Genomic DNA, 22,273 nt, shown 5'->3' with positions numbered 1-22,273 from the left:
TGTTGTGAAGTTTCGTAGCCTCTCTGAGGTTCAATCTCATCTTATCTTCACATTTTTTGAAAAAACATTTTGCTTTTTTTTTCACTCAGAATGCTGTTTTAAAATGACTAAGAAGTTCTATACATATAAAGGTTATAAGGTTATCATAGGAAAAAAGGTCAGAGGAAATTTCGCACTATCTGCGTGAAAGCTCGGTAACAATACAAGTTGTGAAGTCTAACTATTTACTATTTACGTCCATGGAGGAAATTAGATTATTTTTTTAAATTCACGGAGAGGAAAACAATTAAAGGGCAATGAAAAAGTAGTATCACTACAAGACTTGAATTTCAAATTTATTATAAATCGATCTGTAATTTTTTTTTACCAATTCCTCTTTATGGATATTTTAAACTGAAAGGAAAAAAATTAAATTATACTGCGGTAAGGAAATTGGCACTTGGAACATTTTGAACTCTTAGCTCTAACAGCTGTACTTTCTAATGCTAACAAATAATTGCCACTAAGCCAGCAAGCCGATGCATGAAGAGTTCTTAATGTTCCTTACACTGCTCTATATTGTACTTTGGAAGCTGAGACCGGCTGACTTTATTTGGAGGCTTCATTCTAAACTTACTGACAAGCATGATTTAATGCGAAATTCAAGTCTTACAAAGAGTGGGGTGTTGAGTTAATTCGGTACAGCAGTAATTTTTTTTTACATTTGTTTGTAAAATAGTCAGATAGTACTCAAAATAAATAATTAAAAGACAAAGACCATGTCAGTAAACTTGGTTTTAAAATAATAAAATCGAATACGTTTTCGGACAAGTACTGTGTTTGATTTTTTGGGTGCTGAAAGTTTATTTCATTTGATTTACAAATAGAAAATTAGGATACAAGAGAAAAGGTGGTAGATCTGTAGACAGGCGAGCTAAGAAGTCAGCGGATGATAATCAGAAAAGCAACCTGAAGATCTGAACTATTTAAGTAAATTTGCTACGCTTTAATGAAATAAAACTCTATCATCGTTTTGATAATGTTGTTGAAATAAAGAATGAAAGTTTTTCTTTTATGTCTTTTGCTCTGTTGAATTCACTGGGGATGGGCAGGCGCATTTTCGCGCGCTACTATAACCTGATGGCATATTTAACAAGGAGGAATCTTTGCTGACGTAATTATTAATATTTTTGAAAAATAACCCTTTTTAAGGGATTTAACCATTGAAAGAGCGTCTCGTGTGGCTGAAGAAATCTTAGATGTATCGGGCTTTATGTCGATTATTCAGTACTAAAATATTTGTAGCTTGGTATGAAAAAATAAGAGTTTATGAACTTTCACTTTCACGCCGTTATGTAACGCTAAGATGCCCGAGATTATTTAGCTGACGGCCAATTGGTTTACATTTCAATGCAATGAACTAAGTCGTTATTCAGTGTAATATCTGCAATAGGGAAATTTAGTGAAGGAGAATTGACGGAATTGAACGAACAGGAAAAAGAAAAAAAACGAAGTAGATGGAGCGGGAGATCAGACGTAATCCTATATATAATTTCTCCTCACAGTATCGTCCTTGACCAATTTAAGAACGTGAAACAAATTCTTCATGTTAGTACCTTAAGAAGATTTAAAAAGAACAGTGTGAAGAGTGAATATAAAAGCGATCTGTAAGGTTGAAAAGGGATACGCCTGACCTACATCTCCCGATCCACCTTCCCTCGACGAGTGAGGGGGTATGATTAAGTGAAGAATTTTTTCAAATAGGTAAGTCAATTCTCTGTGACATTAAAAACGACTCAAAATGTTCTGACGCTGTCTCCCTAATCAGCTATTTACTTTGTTTCATTTGCCTTCCAGTCTCTGCAAGTAAATTGCTACTACATTGGAAAACAAATATTTCTTGAAGTAAGCAGAAAACATTACACCTTGTGCACCGTAACAGAACCATAAAAACATTTCCTACTTTGTTAAATGCCAGGTTATGCTAACTTGAGGGCAAAATAGCATTAAAGTGCCTCCTCGCTTTCGTAAGCTTTACTTGAAAAAAAAATATACTAGTGTGGTTGCTATCATCCTTTTCTTTATCAGTACTTTATATATGCTTCTGCATGCGCTTTATTTCACTCCTCGTCAAGATCAAACTTTGCCTTTGAACTTGTGATATTTGGTGTAATCCGCGTGCAAGGAATGAAAAAGCTCCCGCGATCCTTTCTCCAGGACAGCGTGTAACAGCGACAGTTCATGCTCACCACACAATTCGAACAAGCAGTAAACACCAGAAGTGAGAGCATCCTGTTAAGAGAGGAAAAAACAAGGCGTACTGAAAAGGCTAGAGAGATTAAGTAACAAGTTTACTGCTAATGCAAACGGAAACATTTATCTCTCCCTTCGATTGATTTTGCTCTAACCCCGAATAAATATGTCGAAATATAACATTATTTTCTATTCAAAACAAACAAAAATGTTTTCGAATAACCGCAAAAAAAGAACAGCAGGCAGGGAGCAAAACGTTCTGACTAGGTCTTTCCCTCTTCAACTGGTTCTGGTGACTCCTGATTTGCTCAATACCTTCTATCAACAAACAAGTTTACCCAACAGCTCTCACTGTTTATCTTACCCTGATAACCGATGGAACAGCAACAGTTTGAACGCCATGAATGTAGTCAGCGATCATATACGGAGAATACTGTAAAGGAAAATAACAGCAAGTCAGGAAATGCGAGAAATTTTCATTTGCCCTTAGAAGACTCTATCGAGTCATCTGTTAAAATTGTGCACGATCAGGGAGCTTCGAACATAAACTGTAGCTCCTCTTTTCATGACCATGACGTTATTTTGCTTGCTTTACTTACTATCTGTCTTAACCTGGCGTCATTAACCGTATAACCACACTACCACCCTTGAAACAAATGCAAGGGTTTTTAGAATAAAGGAAGTGATCATCAATTTGGGAAGCTCCTGAGCGTCAAACAAATTCTCTTTTTTGGAACCAGACGAAATGTAACGGAAACAGTGTGGAGAATATGAACACCAATGCCGGGTGTTAAATGTTAAGCAGAAGAACAAGATGGAACAAGCAATCACACAAAATATAATCATACCTTGGAAAAGGCGATTTTATGCGTAGATATTTCTTGATATAATCTGAAAAAAAAAAATGAAAAAGCAATTCGAGGCCTTAACATATGCGGAAGAAAGATGCTTGTGAAATTGTCTGATCGTTTTAACCTGTGCAATGGTTGATTAAATAATTTGAGTGGCAAAGAACTGCTTACAAATAAAGACCTCTTATGGGAAATACCGACAAAACTGTGTTTTGGTGCACATGCGTTACTGTGGTCACGCTCTTTCCTAAAAAACTGCAGATCGCTTCGCTAGGCTATCAGAGAGTGATTCTGGAAGAATCATCACGGAAAAGAAAACTAGTAAGAATACTGAACTCAGTCATCGGAAATTATTGTGTTTTGTTAGACTCGCAGATCAATTAACGATCTCCTCGCCCATGACAAACCGCGATATTTTGCTCACCTATCCAAACTGATCATTATTAAGCTCTGGCAGTTTCAAAGCAATTTTCAATCGAGTGTCGAAAGTAAACCGAGATTGAATTAGCTCGGCTTTACTTTGCACTGTGATTGGTCCAGAAAACTCGCGCTTTAGACAGTTTGCGTGTTTTTCCTTTGAGTCCTCATTGGCCCTTCGGGGTATTTTCCCTTCTCCTAATTGGCCGTTATTATTACTTTGGTTTATGTTTTACGGCACCTAAGGCGCTCCATCTACTGACAAAATTAAAGAACGCACCTTGCCATCTTCTGTGCGCTTTGCACTAGTTCGGTCGGTTTCAGTCGTTCCGCTGACGTTTTATCCACATTTCTTTCCACAGCAGCGTCATTTTGAACATCACATCCTTGTATCAAACTCAGTAAAAGATCTAAGAACAAGTTAAGGCTTCATGCGATATCAAAATTCTTAGAACGTAACCATGCGCACGATACGTGACTAAGAACCTGTCCTCCCTGGGTAGATATGATTCCCCTTCCCCCTCCCCTTTCCTCCCGTACTCCTCCAGTTTCATCCCCCCCCCCGTGTACTTCCTCTCTCTTCCCCTAACCACTTCCCCCTCCACCCATTTCAAATGCGAAGTTCAAACAATCACGCGGTCAAAGGATACTCCGAACACACGTGATAAACACGTGCACAGCTCCATAGACTGCTTCAGGGTGTTGAAAGAGCAAAGTACTCAATAAAGAGTACTGAGACTCGAATATTCGTGGGAAACTCTTGTCATTAGCTGCAAGCTTGATTAAACCACTGTGCAGGACAAGGACTGCGTTATGGGGAAGAACCATTCCCTGAAATTCAGAATGAAAATATAAGTTGATCGTTGAATAAAAAAATGAGTAGAAACCACTAGCTATTTGCCCCTTTGATTTTGCAAAAAAAAAAGAACAAAAAACCGCGTCTCTTAAAATAATTTTCCGTTCAGTGCTGAATATAGTCTGGCATTTCGTTGTTTTCAATATGTTACGCTCCGATGTGTCGAGAAAACTCGTAACACCTCCTAAACCACTCCGATGACAAATTTAAACTCATCGCGGGCTAGCCACCTGTGTTTTCGTACGCATTAGGGAGTTTACCCGTTTTTATTTTGAGTTTTCGGTACTGGTAATTGCCTTTGTTCGGACTGACTCTTGACTGACTCAGTTCAACAAACACCCTAATACAACATCACGGTGGTTTTACGTTATCGCGCACTGCGATTGTTCTAGAAACCCACGCTGCAATCAGGGTCCAGTTGCATAAAGGGCGGATAACGCTATCCAACGGATAAATCGCTATCCAGATTTATCCAGTGGATAGCGTTATCCGATCTTCGAACAACTGGGGCCAGATGCAATCAGATGCAATCAAATGCAAGCATATACAATCAGTAGATGCACTCATATGCAATCAGACGTAAGCGTTGAGCCAATTATATAACCTGATCGCCTGCGCTAAAGGCAGTTGTCATTGGCTCCTCGCAATATTTTTCACTGTCCTAATTACAACTGAAGTGGATTGAATCATATTTGAATCAAGCGAAGAAATAATCCTCTAAAGTAAACTGTATTTTTAAGCAATTGCAAAAAAAAAAAAATTGAAGCATGAACAAATAACACTGTACTTCGACAAACAGTCTACAAACCTTTCCAAGGGAGAGAATTTTTTCCATGACCTCAGTAGCCAGATTGACAACCATGAGATTTTCACGTTTTACTTCTTGTAATACAGACTGTACTGCAAGTAAAATCTGGTCAAGAAAAATGAGATACTAGTCAATAATCGACGCTGGTTTCCACTGACTACGTTTGTAAACTTAAAAATAAGCGCAGGGGGGCGCAGATTTAACAGAAGAATTGAACCATTTAGAGAAATTATTTAAATTTGCTTCGTTCGTTTACTTGATATTTTTTTTATGCGCGAAATGTTTTTTCCTTAGCCAATAGTCAAGCCCAGCGAACAAAACACAGTGGGTCGATACATGGTTTTATGTAATCAGTGGGTCTCTTTCTTTCTCTACAAGTGGGTTTATTTAATATTCAATGAACGCCTCTCCACTGTTAGCTTTCAGCCCCCTCGACTGTGTTCACAAAAATATATGTTCAGATAAAAGATCCAGCTAAATTGAGGATTGTTTAGGACGCGGTTTTGATAAACAACGGCTAAACTTTGTTGTAATGACCGGTCTAGTAAGTCTGATTCCAATAGGGTGTAACTCTTGGTTTTGTCCAACATGCTCAATTCAATGCAACGATCCTTGATTTAAAACGTAAGGAATCCTTTACTAAGAAAGTATTTTTTCATACAGCGGACTGTGCATACAATGCTTGTCATTGATCAAAGGTGAGTCAGACAAACCTTGGGTAGTATTGGGCGAAGTTCTTTTCTTCTGTCTTTGGTAAATCGTCCACTCAACAGACGAAGCCAAACGCGGAGAACAACGGTAAGTCGTTCAAAACAAGCATTACCAATGTTCTTTATAGTCTGATAAAAAAAGAGGAAAGAAAATCCAGCTGTGACTTTAAGTTGTCCAAGAAACGGTGAAGTTGGCAAGGTTCTTCAACCTTAAGTGTTTAATGTTAAAAAGCAAAAGATTGACTCACTGCCATGGCTCATAGACGAAGGCAGTTTACTCACAATTCCGTCTCCTAATCCTTCGAGTAGTTCCGGAAGAAGACCAGGATCACATCCTTCGAGCAGTGACACAGCCAGAAGATACCCCTCCTCTGTAATACTTTTACTATCAGAAAATCTGCCTTGCTCTCTTGTAGACTGTTCTATCTTTTCACTCTGATGGAGGCCGCTCTTTATCTCACGAAGGCGGTCATCTTTTTTACTATCTTCAGTACAATTTTTCTTATTTTGTTCCAGCTTCCTCAAAAAATAGAGCGTCGAAGCCAGAAGTCGAACGCGAAAATCTACCGGTAAATGTAACGCTACACAGGATATACACACCACTCTGAGGAAACGCAGACAGGCACGCACGATTCGATCCTGAAAGGAAAGTGATAGTATGTAATCCTCGAAACCATTCATAGTTACAATTAACGAAACGATATGACCACAATTATCGTAATGTAGTTTTGTGTACTCTCATGTAGCGTTCACAAGTAGCAATTTGTCTGGGACCTGATCCTTTTGAGGGTGCTTCCCAAGTTGTGCATGTACCTTCTGGTACAAGCGCGCAGGAAAACAAGAGAAAAAAAAATGGAATAACTCTCGTACTCAATGGCGAAACACTAAAGACCCAGAGAAAGATAATCGTTTTCTTCTGAACAAGCAGAATCTGGAAGTTTCGCCCCATTTGATGTGGTACGTTCACTGTAATGAGGGCGAACTGGTGGGGGGGGGGGGCAAACTTGTAATAGGGAGAATCCCCCATAGGCCAAGCGAATTGATCCAAATTGTTCGCCCCACGACATCGTGAAGTGTACCTTGTGCCCATTCGCTGGAAGTGCTGACTCCATCTGGTCCGTCTCGAAAACATTATGCACGACTGCCGCCAACATGACGTCAAGTACCTCTTGCCATTCACACTGCTTGAAAGCTTCATTTACACGAATCAATTTTCTGAAAGCGGAATTAACGACAAAGGTAGTTTACGTACATAACTAAGGTAAGCTTAAAATGAACGGCGGAAAAATGAAATTACAAATTATTTTCTGACCAATACACGCAGGTTTTGAAAAAAAACGGCAGGATTTTCACGACAGGGCTTTTAGTATCTCAGGACAACGCATCAATTCATTTGCCATGATATATGGAAAAAATACTGACAAAAAAGGGCATTGCATGTGCGACAGCGAATGAATTCTTCGGCTCATTCAAGATACGGTTCATTAAATTCCGGCTTTCTTCTAAGACATCTGTATATTCTCACCGCCGTTTAGGTGAATGACACCTTAAGTTAAGGGAGTTAAAAGGGAAAAAGTCGTCATATATAATTACCTGGACTGTTCGGAAACGGAGTAAATATGAAGCAAGGAAGTGAACGAGTCAATATAGTCGGGCCATTGAAAGAAAAAATCAGATAAAGTGCTTTTCTGAGCATCTGAGTGCTTATTTCTCGGCTTCCGCCGTAACTTTTGAACAATTCCTCTCAGTAGCTCAAGTAGAACTGGGCCAAGTTTTATCACCACGTCGGACGAAATCCTGATCATCTTGTTTGAGGTTATCTTGCTGTTAACAACCTGAGAAAGAAAGATAATTGTGTTTACTTAACGTTTTTTTTTAAGGTCGACCAACTTACCCAGGTACAAAAATACTCATCCTATTGCAAGCTTCGGGTTTATTCGAAAGAGTGGATTTACGTTACATAGGGCCAATCAGAGCAAAGGGAACATCTCGAGGAGCCAATCAGAACTTAAAGAAAAATTGAGCATGCTGCGCAAAGCGCGGGAAAAAGCTTGGCGCCTTCGTTTTTCCCAAACCTGGTAAGAGATTGGGCGTAAAACATCGGAGGCAGAAAGAAATAATACACTCACTTCTTTACACAGCGCCAAAATTCCCTCTACAACGACTGAAACTACATGATAAGAGGTGAGGGATTTTTCCAAAGAGTCTACTGACGCATCCCGCACCTCTGCTGAGAAAGCCTGTAATTCATCTGTTAACTGGAAAGTTTGTAAAAGGTAAAATAAATAAATAAACAAACAATTAAACATCAAATTATGATCCTCGTGACCATACCGAGAACAGCCAAAGTTTGGGAAATAGAGTTGACAAAGGCATACATAAATGAGTGTAACCCAGCTTCAACGAGTTCCATTTGTGAGTGGCGGGGGGAAGAGGTTTCATCACGGAAAGTTTTAGAGAGGGTTTGCTTACCAGGCCATTCTCTAACCTGACCCAATTTAGGGCAAAAAAACTTTCGATTTCGTTACCCTGTTCAAATTAAAAAACTGCTTCGGATAGCAGCTTGTTGATTTCGTGGACCCACGTCTACCACATCCAGGGAGAATATTTAGAATTACAATTTTAAGAAAAAAAGAGTTATTATTTAAGATATAGATCGCCCACTGCAAAAATTCTCCCCCAGTTCAAGACTTCAGGCCCCAATGTTTACGCTATCCAAGAGGCTACGTGGTAAAATTTTACACCAAAACATCGAAAAACCGCACCGTATTTGGTAACACAAATCTTTCAAGCCAAAGAAGGGAAGCATACCCCTTCCCTACTGGGGCCGCAAATATCCCATTATATTCCCATCCGAATAAGCACTCACAAGGTCACAGGTTCTATTCCTGCTTTCCAAGTATGCCTGTGTGACTAGCTAAAACCACCACCTTTAAAGAGTATCACAAGGCTAAAACATATATGATCGTTACCGTCTCTGTAGTCTTCTGAACTGCGTTGACTGTTTGGAAGGGAGCTCTGAGGAGGTACTTGAATGTAGAGAAGAAAAGATCTCTGGTTTGCCTTACCATGAGGTTCATAGCAGTCACAGTAGCTGGATTCTGTCGGGGAACACACAAGAAGTAAAGTGTAAATCTTTAATTGAAATATCGAATACTCATAGCGATGAATAGTTAACGCGTTCACTCCAAGAACTGACCAGCATCTAGATTATCCTTATAATATCACTCCTGAATCATACATCAGGGTCACTAGAATAAAGGAAATGATCGACAAGGGAAGCTCTTGACTGTTAAACAAATTCTCCCAGTCAGCACCTCAGGGAATGTATGGAAAACATTAAGGAGAATATACATACTGATGTTACGGTGCAAAGGGTAATACACAGGGTGTCCAATCAATTCTCCTGCATTTGGGTGTTTTTAAGCCTAATAAAAATTAAAACGAGTGCTCTGGTTATCACAAACTACCTCGATAAAGACAAATCGACATCGAACAACTTGTGCAAACATGACAGAAATCTGCTTTAAAAGCTACCTAAATTGGGCAATAACCTACATTCCGAGGGAGACTTTGCCTGCATACAACAAAATATTGAAAGAGAGATCTATATTGATACTAAAATGATTCAAATTGACTGATGTCATCTTTTCAAGTAACTAATTTAAAAAGAACTGGAATTAAATGTCATCAAGTACATGAACATAACGAAGGTCTATAAAGCGATCCCAACTACTCCAAGATACGGAAATAGTTGATCTGATGGTGCTGCACACGGCTATAATTTGCAGTACGTAATACTATGTAATTTACAGATATAATCATGAATTGGTATTCTCACCGTGCATTTCTGTCGCCATAGTCTGGTAGCCGAACCAACCAGCCAAGAGTGTAGCGAATCCAAGTCGAGCACATGGTGCGCTACAAACTTTCGTCTTGTGACGCTGCCATCGAATAGAACACTAAGGAGATGGCGGCTTAGTGAGAGAGGCTTCAACGTGTCAGGAGAGCAATCCTAGAAAATTTTACAAAGGTCAAATCAGAAATGGAAAAGCGTTCGCTTTTATGATGAAACGCTTTTCGTTAGGTGTCATAAATTAAAACAACGCTAATCACACCAACAAATCAGCTACCTCGATCTATCAGGGTCTCTCCTCCCGCCTCCTGGGAACGAAATCGAGCCGATCAGGATAAAGGTCAACGCTATAAGGAACCATTGAGAACTCGAACTAATTATACGTAAGCAGCCTCAAGCGCGGGAAAAAGCGGATGGCTGAGTCGCGTTTTTTTGTTTGTTTATTTTGCTTTTGATTAGTTAAGAGGATGAATTGAATTTTCCTGACCAATCACACCGCGAAATTACTGTCCTCACCTGGAAAACGTTAGAACCCAGAAGCACGTCACAAGTAAACAGGCCAATCAAACAGCGAACATGGTTCTCATTAGACAGCCAATCAAGAGGAAGGAAACCCAGAACCTGAAACACACAAAAAAGTATATTTTGTTGTCATCAAAAGAGATTCACCGGGAAGAATCGTAGAATACGGCTCCCTCCATTGCCGACAAGCAGCCATCGTTGGGCCTGATCACGCCACGTGTTGCGTGACAAGACTGACTTCAAAGAAAGACAAATGAGCACACTCTACATATATCAAACCCAGAATTCTAGTCTGCACCAGGCGTTCAGTTGAAAAAAACGAAGTATGATGGTACACAGCGCGATAGAAGCAGTGGTGGAAAAACGAGGGAGAACGTGACCCGTAGTAAACTTCTCTCACTTTTTCACTCCGCCGCTATTATGTCGCCGTTTACTATTTCACGCGTGGAGTTTTCAGCCATACCCTTATATGTTGCTTGATCTTTTCAGCTGATGCCGACCAGTTGGTACTGTGCACTTCAGCAGATAAAACACTACTGGATATCTTAGTTATGTCAAAACAGAGAGAATGGAAGGGTTGTAAGTTATCCACTCGTGGTTTGTCACTCTCACGAGTTTCGTTCGCTCTGCTCTCTTCATTCTCGTCTTTATCGTCGTCGGAACTTTTCTCCGCTACAAAGGCAGTGAAAAGAATAGAAAATACAGTTTACGGGCTTCAATGGCTAGAATGGAGTAGAAGAAATAGAAAGAATGCGAAAAAAAGAAAAATAGAAAAAAGACATTTGCGTCATTGACATAATATTATATACAAATATTCATCTCCCTTTTTTTTTAGACTATAAACACTACAATAAAACCTTTCTACATGACCGACACACACAGGTCACCAAATTGACGAGTCTCATAGTAAACTTAGTCGTCAACCTTTCTACTCGCCAGAATGACCTTAAAGGTCACAGCTCGGAGCGCTGAATGTAATGAAAGAGTAGATTAGAAGACGAAGGGGGGAGGGGGGAGGCAGGGAGAGAAGTAGCCTCGTATCAATCAGCAGACACTTTTAATTACCAATTTGCTCGCCCTCTGAATCCTCAATACTTTCTTCTTGTTCGTCATTATTGGCGCTATCATCATCACACGTTTCTGTCAAAATTCCATCGTCTGAGGCGGCTAACGTTGCAATACTGGATAGAGCTTTCATCAGTCTCTCTTCTAGACTATTAGTGCTGCTGGAGAAAAGTCAAAAGACTCAAACGATGTCTTTGTGATGAATAATTTGTAATGGCGAAACTTATCCAGTATAAGAATACCACAAGATATTTTAAGTAGTCGCTGATATTACCTTTCAGTGATAAGAAAAGGCTACATAAGAATTGGTCTTAATTGCGCGAATTCTTCCTAACACTCCCGACTGTCTATCCACTGTGCGAACTAAGTCACCAAGTAAGAATCATTTTTGGGTTAGCCCTTTGAAACCACACAGATGTGCGCAAGATGAAAACGTGCACGCGAAGGTGGGAGGCATGTCCCCTCGTGTGTGCTGTTCTCACAGATAGAGGGAGACTTCCCATACTAAGCAAGTAAAAAGTAACTCTAGTTCCTAAACGAGTGAATCCGTTTTAGCTTCGTACGTCAAGGGATAGCATTAACGCTAAAACGTCGAGATTTCGAAACTTGACTTCAAGGCAGTTAAATTTATTTTGATGAACGAGGATGATCAACAAAGTGTTTCTAGTGCCCTCTGAGACATCAAAATCCGATAAGCTAGTTAATGAATACTTACCATTTACCAGAATCGATAGCATGTCTAAGGCGAACCCAAAGGGCACAGACTGTACTGGACTGCATGGCAAGCATTTCGTGAAAGCTCGCATTTTGAATCAATTCCATCGATACATCAAGCATGGTAAGACACCTACAAGAAAAATAAATCAATTGATAAAGAAGTGAAGGAACATGAGTACAGTTAGTCTAGGTAATAACATGATTTCGAGTGCAATTTGGTTTTAATAAGCACAAGAAAAGACAAAAATGCATGAGCCCTAGGGGCTCGTGCAATTGTGTTGTGATTGTTACAAAAACAAAGTGGTGCTTTTCATCGCTTTTCATCGCTTGTGACGAATGTGCTGACGTGTCAGAGTGAGATTGACCCGTTATCGGGAAAAAGGTTTAGTTCTACAGATTTCTCCTGGTCATTTCGTAACATACCCTAGTTGTGTTAGTCGCGCATCTTGCGTCTCCTGAGTTATAGTCCTAATGATCAAATGAGCAATCTGTAATTGCTGGTCAGCGGTACACAGAGGAAGAATCACCGCAGCATGTTTGCTGATCAAATCCCATAATGCAACTAGGGCATTCTCTTGACTGATTGACCGCTCCTTTTTTTGCGTAAAGACAAAAAAAATGAAGAAGAAATAAAATAAGATATCTTAAATTACTCTATAAACCAAGTTCAACTACCCATATATTCCTTCGAAGGATCTGGGATATTCTTGAAATTCTAGAAATAATTCATAAAAAAGAAACCATTTACAATCCTTTTTTCACCTACTTGTCTATCCCAAGATGCACTGCACCACAGAGTGTCGTTGAAGGAACTGCAGACACTAGACACCAATCTCTTGAGCTCATTCCCTTCACTCTTTTTCTTTGCTGTTTTGTTCTCGTGGAGTAAAGCATATCTGATGCTCTGAATACATAGAGCACTCTAAGAAACAGAAAAGACACATTTACTAAATACTCTACGTGGGAAAGATGGTGGCCTGGTAACTTTCAGCTAGACTATCAACTACACCTCTCCAATCCTCTCTCAGCCAATAAACTGTCAGAAAAACCTGATGTAAGTATAGGCGTAACGTGCCCAGGCAGCATTACAACTGGATCGAGTAGGAATCCTCCTCGCAAGCGCTTTGCTTCGAACGACGGTTGGGAGGATAGACTGATGTTGCCATACGAGTCACTCTCGCATGAAGATCTTACTTTACCAAATCATTGTCCATTACAAATGATGTTAGCTGCGAGGATGTACATGAAATCATAGACGTTTGCCTCAATTCCACAATAATCGGGACACGCTATCAGAACTAGGCGAGTTGACTATGCTTTACCAAGTATTCTTGTCTCGCGCACAATCTTAACCCTTCATCCCCTGAGAGTGACTGACGTCTACTTTCTCCTTACAATATCATCCCTGAATCAGATATAAAGGGCATGAGAATAACGGAAATGATCACCGATTCAAGAAGCTCCTCATTGTTATAACAAATTCTCCTTGTCATCACCTTAGGAAATGTATGGAAAACAGTATGGAAAATAAGCACACTGATGTTGGCGTTTAAGGTAGTAAGGAGTTGGCTGCGCAAGTTTTATGGTAAGTACTTCTCTAATTGCTTAAGGAAAAATCTCGCATAGGATGTTGGTATGCCCATGAATAAACATTTACATGTCGCATTGAACTGAATATGGCCACAAACAATAAATTAAGACAAAACTGTCCGTTACAAACCATAAGATAACGAAGTCTTCCTTTGTCTTTAGAGAGAACGGCGAGAATTTCTTTGTTCCGCTTTCCGGGAACAAAATCATTCATCGCATCTATCCACTCGACTGATGGTAGTAATCTGGTTGTTTCATTGTCTAAGTTGGCAATTTTAAAATCTCCCAAGAACAGTGCTAGATCTCCTAGGGCACGTTGTAACAACAAAATAGAGAAACAAGCCGATTCTTTTACCTGGAGCGGAAAAAAAATCAAATAAATCAGTTTAGTTATTGAATTTCGATACTGTGTCATAGCAAAGTGTGTGAAATAACACACACACATACGGAGCTTGAGTTAGCTCAAGCTCGCACATGCAGCCTCCGCACTGTGATTATAGTGGACACAGAATATGAACTAAAACCGAGCTAAACGGCCTTAAATCAGCCCAGGAAACTCACACGACACCAAGGAACAATCACCTAACCGAGGTGAATTGTTCTCATTAAAAAGTAGTTCAGATTTTGAGGTTGAGAGCAACCGTATTTTATTATACAAATCCTTATATTTCGCCCATAGCGCAACGTAAAAATATTTACATATTCACGGAGGCTAATTGTGCGAGCTTGAGCTTCTTGCGCTCAAGGCGCATGTGATGAGCGGATTTTCACTCTACACTCACTCTGTCATGTAGAACGTTTGATGACAATTCTACCAAGGGGTCGAGCACTTCCTGTACTGAATGACTTAACAATGTTCCCACTGCGGATAAAGAGGTTTTTCCCTTTCGATGTTCTCCGATCCCCACAAAACTCGTGTGGAGAAGAAACGAACAGAAGATACTTGAAACATATTCCAATTTTTTCCACACGGCTAACTGTGGCGAGGATTTTTCCTTTGCATTCAGTTCATTTCCTGGAGCTGCTTCTGATCCTTGCAATACATAATTTCCAAGGTAGTTTTCAGTGATTTCATTACAAAATATGTTCCATATCGTGGTAATTTGGCCGAGGGGAAGACCTTGAATAGCCTTGATAAATCTGAAACAGAATCAGAGGATCGATTACTCAATCAAACAATCAATCTATTAATAACTGAACGAAAGAATGCTGGCGTTGAGCACGGGAATCCTTTAGCTATGACGACGGGCTCATTTATATGATCTCGTATACCCGAAACGTGTTATACGCGCTAAACGCGTGTGGGGTGTTGTAATACACGCGAGCGATACTATACCGGTAAAAATGAAAACAAATTGTTGCCAACCTTTGGTTGAAGAATGACGTTAATCCAGAACTTGAAGGGTTCAAACTTCTCAAAGAATCCAGAATTGCCAAAACAAGTTTATCAAACTGTAAGTTGTAACAAAAAAGAAGAGCTACTGCACTAGATATCAAACAAAATAATAAAGCGTGCGAGCAGAACTTCATTATTGGCGCTGCCGGCACGCGCGTTCCTCCGCCCGCGGAAAGATTTGAGTCGAGTTGGAGAGGGTCTACCCTGGCCCTTATTATCAGTGCTAGACCCCTTGCAGGCCTCTCGCCGGCTCGCGTCGCTTAACCATTTAACTCCCAAGATAATTATTAATTCTCCCCTCTGGCTGCTACACATTTCCTTGTGAATTTGTTGCGAGAATTTGGTGTTAGATCAAGATAACAACTTCTATCTGATAAGTTTGAGTATCCTCATTACCTGTTTGCTAGATAACGTATGTGTATTATAGGGAGAAGTAACACGTTAATCACTTTTGGGAGTTATATCGTTAATAAGGCCCCGGACTTTCCTACGGGCGAAGAAAAACTCGGTTCGGAGTGCTCCTTATGAGAGAATACTTGCGGACTAAAAAGATATGGCTCAGAAATACAGTTTCCCAAAATATCAACCAGTCTTCAATACGGCCTCTGTTAGAGACAAGTGAACTGTGCAGGGTATGTGCTGTACCTGTCGCAGTTTAACATACGTGGAGATGAGAGAATTCATCAAAGAGTTGTGTGCATCACCAGCACTGCATTCCGTTCTCCACAGCATTTTCCAAATAACATCTAAGTGTGGCTCAACCAAGGAGTGATTCAGTTTTAGCAGAACATCAAGACACTGGAATACAGCTTTGCTGCAAGTAACAACACAAAAAGGAGTATTTGTAACGGTAACAAGATTTTCTTGACATTAACGGGAAATTAGAAAGTAGCAGGGAGCAACAAGTTATTTTAGAAATATTCCATGCCTCCGATTTTAAAAATAAGGCCTTTATTGTGAACTAAAAATGATCTCTCTCCTGCAAAAAAACAAAAAACAATTTCTTTCGCTCAACCTTTTAACCCCAGAAAGTGACTAGTATCTAACTTCTCCTTACAATATCACCCCTGAAACACACATTAAGGTCATGAGAATAAAGGAAATGATCACCAACTAAAGAAGCTCTTGATTGCCACACAAATTCTCCTTGTTAGCATCTTAAGAAATGCATGAACAACAGAATGGAGAATATGCATACTGATGTTGGTGTCGAGAGTGCACCAGATTGATAGTGACAGTTTCAAGACATAAGGAAATTAACTGCCTTTTCAAATACCCAATTACCTAGTTTTTTTGAGTATCAAATTCATAACAATCAAAGCACCTTAAAATTTGTTCACATTCATTTTCATAGAGAAAGATGTCCCTAACTCTTGTCAAGAGTTAGAGAAAAAGAACAAATTCTGAGTCCCCAGGAGGATTCAAACCTCAGACCTTTAGATTCCACACTTTTCATCTTTAAAACTTCAATTCAATTACAGCATATCTTGAAGTTACACAGCTACAGCACTTACAACTCAACACCTACCCTGGTTCCTCTGTCTTAATTATAATCTTGACCAAACTGTCATAAGAGTTGAATTGTACCAAGCCATTCTGGTTGTCATCTGATACCTTGAATTACAAAAAAAAATAGGCAAAAACTTTAGCGTATTATATGTCACTAAGTAATTTCTATTTGGAAATTTTTTTTTGATACTATTTTACTGCCTTCCCTAGACTGACGCAACCCTGAGAGTTTACAGAGCTCTCTTTCTCAGGCAGTAAATGGACCTTACCAACTACAGAGCGTCTTATTACTGTATAAAATTGCTTGAAGTTCTTGAAAAAAAAGGGTGAAAGGATTGCTTACCCAGCTTGAAAATGTCTTTACCTAACATGCTTAAGGGACAACATTGCGATAATGAAAGAAAAAAAAAGGAGAGAGAAAGAGAAAAAGAAAAAAACAGATAAAACCAAATATTATAATTCCATAGCTTTTTATTGCCTACGCCTTGTGTGTCATTGATGTTCTCACCATATTCTGAAGTCATGTGCAATCTATTACTGAACAGACACATGGCAAAATGGAATCCAGAGAAAGATGTTTTCATCTTGTCATGAACATGGGACAAAGAAAAGATTCTGAGTCTCCACGAAGAATAACATTCACAATGTCCTTGTTCATCATAGAATCCCTATGGCTCAGTGGTAGGGCATCAGAGAGTGGAATCCACAGGTCTGAGGTTCGATTCCTCATGGGAACTCAGAACTGTTTCTCTGTCCCATGTTCATGACAAGACAGAAACATCTTTCTCTATTTCTTTACTGAGCTCAAAACTTACCATCTCTTTTATTCTGTTTACATAAATGGAATCTATTTTTTGAATAACAAAATGTACATGAATGTACCTGGTAAATATCATAGTGCAGGATGCTTTCCAGCAATTGATGAAGTAAGGTGAACATACTGGGGGTTATGTTGTTTCCATTCAACACACCAAGCAACTGACACATTTCTGTGAAAAAGGCAAACTCCACAGGAGAGGTAGAACAGTTTGGTTTTCTAGAAAGTAAACAAGGGCATACCACCAAGATCAGCATCTAGTTTCTCCCTTCATTATAACAGCTGAATCAAACATTAACGTTATGAGAATAAAGGAAATGATCTTTGCCCAGAGAAGCTCCTGACTGTAAAAAACCAAATTCTCCTTCTCAGAACCATAGGAAATATTGAGCGAACCATGAGGAGAATATGCATATTCATGCCACCTTGGGTGTAGAGAGTGGACTGGGTTCTACATCAATAATTATGACTGTGCATGCACTAACCTATTTGATTTGATAAATTCTTTGTATAAAAAAGGAAGAATATCCAAAGCTGCCTCTTTTGTGTCAACATCTGCCTAATTGAGGTAAAATGGCAAAGTTATTACAAGCAAATAAACAAACAAACAGACAAATATTGTCTATATATACTGAACTTGAAGTCATTACTAGGTTCCTCATGCATACAGTGCTCAGCAAAAATTCGCCACCTTTCTAATATTCATCCCAGCGTAGGGAGTGTCTATAGCTCTGTGGTAAAGCATTGGAGCAATGAACCCAAAAGTCTGGGGTTCTATTCCTCATGATAACTCAAACTTTTTCTTTGTCCCATGTACATGACAACAAAAAAAACATCTTTTATTAAACATAACATTACTTTGTAGGAAACATTCATTCTACTTACTGTTGCTTGTGATTCCACCATCTCCCACATCTTTTCAAACAAAAGCTTGGGATAACTAAAAATTCTTGCTTTCTTGTTGGCAGGTTCATCAGATTCAGTTTGTTTTTCCTCTTGGCCTCTGAAAGCCTGAGGATACTCTGCCATGTGATCTCTGCAATAATTATTTTTAAGGATGCTTGCACAAAAATCTCTTAAGTTTGCTAGTCTCTAGGACAACACAATTCTACAAGACTGTAACTGTGTATGTATGCACATCTGTAGGTCTGCAAGTATCTTTAAGTCTGTTACTGCAAGCCTCTCACTCTTTTGATCCACATGTCTGTGTGACTGTATTTCTTTACATATTTAGGAAAGCTAATAATCTGAAATTAAGGGGGGGGGGTTTAATTTTACAGGGGATGTCCAAAATGACTGCTTGACCAGCCTATGCCTGCATCTCCTGCTTCTCTTGCTAATTTTTTTGGGTAACAGCTACATTCTTTAAATGTACCTGTTACCCCAAAAAATTAACCAGTTTAGTGAAACAATTTGTGATTCTGACAAGAATTTTGGTGTAAGGGCAGTGGTTTAAACACCCACAGATATAATGGTTGAGAGAAAGAAACCCTCCCTCAGGATCACACAGACCTACTGATTTTCAGTCATAGAACCAATAATCACAATTATTTGCATACTTATGAAAGAGGCATCTGGTTACTGCTAACTCCAACAAGCAAGAGATCTTTTCCATTTTCCCAATTTGCCAACTATCTTCAGGTTGTTGATCTCCACACAGCACCATAGGTTGACAGATCTTAGAAAAGCCTTTCAATATGTGACGCAGTTTGATTAATGGTTCAACAAGTTGGTGGCACATGGACGTGAACACCTAATGAATTGAAGAATACTTTATAAAGGACAGATCTTTGAACAGACCTCAAAGATAAAAAAAGATAATTTTGGTCAAAAGTCAGAGTACAACTATGAACAGCTCTAATTTCTACTTGTCTTACCACTAGAAAAATCTTTAAATATGTTTCTTTTTCCTGTGGAAAACATGGAGGACTTTTTTCAAGTTTACAATTATATCCATTCTGATCAAAACAGGGGAGAATTTAGGGAAAGACTTTAAGACAGTCAAACAGATCTGAGCCCCAGTCCATAACATTCAGGAATTCTCCCACTCCTTGAGTCTTCTTATCTAATCATACATTGTACCTGCATTTTTATATAAACCAACTAAGTCATAGTTCATTACCTTTCGCTGATTTGCTTGTTGTCTCTGCACCAAAAGATATTTTTGTAAGCAAATCTCTAAGAGTAAGTGAAGCTCTTCTGATCTTTCACTGCATATTTGGAGATACAAGGTCACCAAGGCTGAAAGGAAGGATGCCTAAAATATAGATTTACAAGGTAAGATTATAGAAGTCCAGGAACAAAAATGGTAGATTAGATGAAATTTTGTCAAACCAAGGGAATGTTCATGGAATTGACAATTCTGATGAATTTTCACCATTTGTGTTATTGCCAGCATGAATTTCTGGACATAACTTGAAATCCAGTGATTAATATAGCAAGAGACTTCATGGAATTTTGTAGATGGGCTCAGAAAAATAGGTTTACTTACATAACTATCAAATTTGGCCACCATAGATGCACTGAGGTGAGGTGTAGACATGATGGCATAGCAACAGCTGATAGGGGTGCTGATTGATGCTCCATTTTGTACAGAATCTTTAAACATGAACGCATCTGTAAATACCTGAGAAAAAAAGGTACCAATTTCGAAATATAATATTTTCACGAGTTAACTATCATCACCATGAGCAAAAACACTGATACAGTATCATTTTACAAGAAAGAAATACCATATATGTAAGGAGTACAAATGGTTTGTTACTCATCCTGTCCAGTAACATGCATGGCAGTGAAAATGCCACAAAAAATATTTGAAAAATTCATAGATAACCCAAATAATGACATTATCAACATGGGATTTGTAGAAAAAGAAGTCATTTATTTTCTTAATGATTGGAAAAATGAATTTATCACAAATTATTACTGACAATCTTTAGCAGCCAGGTAAATATATAGGATGCATTTTTTAATATAATTATAGGTATTTGTTACACCAAGTATTTCAAATTCCTGTGTATACTCTACCTTAAAAAGCTGAATGATGATAGCTTTTCCATTGTCAATTAATGTTAAGTGTAAAGTTCAAAATAGTGTGTGTACACCTTTAGACACAGATTGTGAATTAGTAACAGTTAAATTAGAGGTGTAAAGAATTTTAATTAAGTATTATCATAATGGAATAGATCTTTGATGCAAACAAATCAAGACAAACCTGTATAAATTGAGGTTTTAGAGTGATCAGCAGATTCCCTGGACTATAAAGATCTTCTTGACTCTGGAGAGTATGAAGAAGCAGCAGCCAAAGTCCACTCAAAAGCTCATGATCAACAGACCTATTTTTTTATCAACCAAACAAATCAAAAGAAAAAGGAAAATATTGATTTGGAGATACTTAGTTGATCCCATACTAAATTCTCTGAACTAACATTATAAGATTTGTATGTCAGACAGTTAGGAGAATTACTAATGTGATCTGGGAGTGAAAGGGTTAACTGCCATGATCTTAAGGCAAATTCTCTTCTACCCCTCAGCTGTACATTTCCTGGTAAATTTGTTGTGAGAGTATGGTGTTAGATCAAGATAACAACTTCTACTTGATAAGTTTAAGTATTCTCATTTCCTATTTGCTGGATTACATCTGAGGGAGAAGTTACATGTTAATCACTTCTGAGAGTTATAGGGTTAAGAAATTCTTGTCAGACATCTTACAATATTGTTTCACTAAACTGGTTAATTTTTTTGGGTAGCAGGTACATTTAAAGAATGTAGCTGTTACCCAAAAAAATTAGCAGGAGAAGCAGGAGATGCAGGCATAGGCTGGTCAAGCAGTAATTTATTATTCTTGTCTAATACTTTTTGATGACTGATGATTACTTCTCAACCACAGATTGAGTTGATAACCGCAATACCCAAGAGAATTCCTTTCCAGGGTCACCATTTCTTTTCTCATTGTGATCGACATATGTTGACTGCAATCTCTTATACAACCCTTGTAACAGACAGGTTACTGAAATTCCTTTTGAATAAATATAACTAGTTCTATGTGTATTCTGAATTGATTTTGCTGATGTGTACATGATTGTTTAAGTTCTTACTTCGCTCCTTTCTTATACCCAAGAGTAATTTCTTGGATGATCCAGTCAAAGAGAACTTGCTGCTTATTTGGAATCACACAATCATCAGAGTCCCAAGCATGCCTTGCTAATGAAAGCCTCTCATCCCATGCTACCGCAGAGTCCTTTAACTTGGAATAAATCCCTGAGTCAATAAAAAAAGGGGAAAAAAAAGCAGTATTCTTAAAATCAAAGTAAATTTAGAGATGTCAAGTTTTTTTGCGGTATGTTTCAATGATCACAGCTCAATGATATACCAATTCAATGCATCCACATTTTTCTCATAAGCTGATCATTGGCTACCTGTATTCAAACTTGGACGGTAATGTGAACGTCACAAGTCTTGAAGCCTTGAAGTTTACACCTGCAAAAATGTACTAGAGCTATGCATCAGCTGATTCACGATCACGATGCACTTTGCTGTTAGCGCATTTCAGATCAAATCAGCTCAAAACAACCTAACACAGATAGATCTCTTGGTTTCAGAGGGTTAGAACTACATGTGCATTGATAAGGGAAGAATCGATGGCAGATTAGCCTCTGAGCGTTCCAAACACTGCGAACCAGATGAGTGCACGTGGTAACAATAAACACTTCCATTGCCCCCAGTTTTTCAATATTGCCTTTTCTCAATTTACCATACATGACTAATGGTCGATAAGTATTTACCTCTTAAGCTTGACTTCATATTTACTTTGAGAATCTCGTTCCTAAGGACAATCAGATCGATTTAAAAATGCAACCCTTCAACTCGCAAGTCCATCCGCCATTTTTATTACGGCCGCAAATAAGCTGGGGAGAGTGAGTAACTG

The 22,273-nt window shown here is 38.7% G+C and overlaps 1 protein-coding gene across 1 annotated transcript; it reads right to left on the bottom strand.

Moving 5' to 3' along the window:
• Positions 1–409: 409 nt before the first annotated feature.
• On the bottom strand, positions 410–22,238 carry LOC131769481 (unhealthy ribosome biogenesis protein 2 homolog). The gene is made up of 33 exons (XM_059085202.2): positions 22,131–22,238; positions 21,444–21,606; positions 20,561–20,681; positions 19,838–19,972; positions 19,469–19,603; positions 18,906–19,099; positions 18,232–18,382; positions 17,832–17,905; positions 17,412–17,565; positions 16,549–16,634; positions 15,666–15,834; positions 14,991–15,076; positions 14,407–14,764; positions 13,755–13,979; positions 12,801–12,956; positions 12,458–12,627; positions 12,033–12,164; positions 11,318–11,478; positions 10,716–10,924; positions 10,247–10,351; positions 9,716–9,889; positions 8,847–8,975; positions 8,004–8,132; positions 7,468–7,709; positions 6,954–7,089; positions 6,157–6,513; positions 5,878–6,003; positions 5,165–5,269; positions 4,151–4,331; positions 3,781–3,910; positions 3,081–3,123; positions 2,597–2,665; positions 410–2,271 (listed from the first exon to the last, which is right to left on the bottom strand). Exons 1-33 carry the CDS (start codon positions 22,147–22,149, stop codon positions 2,116–2,118), a joined length of 4,980 nt encoding a protein of 1,659 aa, XP_058941185.2. The 5' UTR covers positions 22,150–22,238; the 3' UTR covers positions 410–2,115.
• Positions 22,239–22,273: the final 35 nt, after the last annotated feature.

The sequence above is a fragment of the Pocillopora verrucosa genome, chromosome 4 (genome assembly GCF_036669915.1).
Source record: "Pocillopora verrucosa isolate sample1 chromosome 4, ASM3666991v2, whole genome shotgun sequence".
NCBI lineage: Eukaryota > Metazoa > Cnidaria > Anthozoa > Scleractinia > Pocilloporidae > Pocillopora > Pocillopora verrucosa.
The sequence above is the reverse complement of the archived record's forward strand: the minus strand, read 5'-3'. Positions and strand labels throughout refer to the sequence as shown.

What these genes read in the sequence shown, in the direction of transcription:
- LOC131769481 (XM_059085202.2), bottom strand. An exon ending in GGGTATAAGAAAGGAGCGAA is followed by an intron (nt 20,682 to 21,443) that starts GTAAGAACTTAA and finishes ATAAAAAAATAG; the next exon opens with GTCTGTTGATCATGAGCTTT. An exon ending in TGCACTATGATATTTACCAG is followed by an intron (nt 16,635 to 17,411) that starts GTACATTCATGT and finishes TTGTAATTCAAG; the next exon opens with GTATCAGATGACAACCAGAA.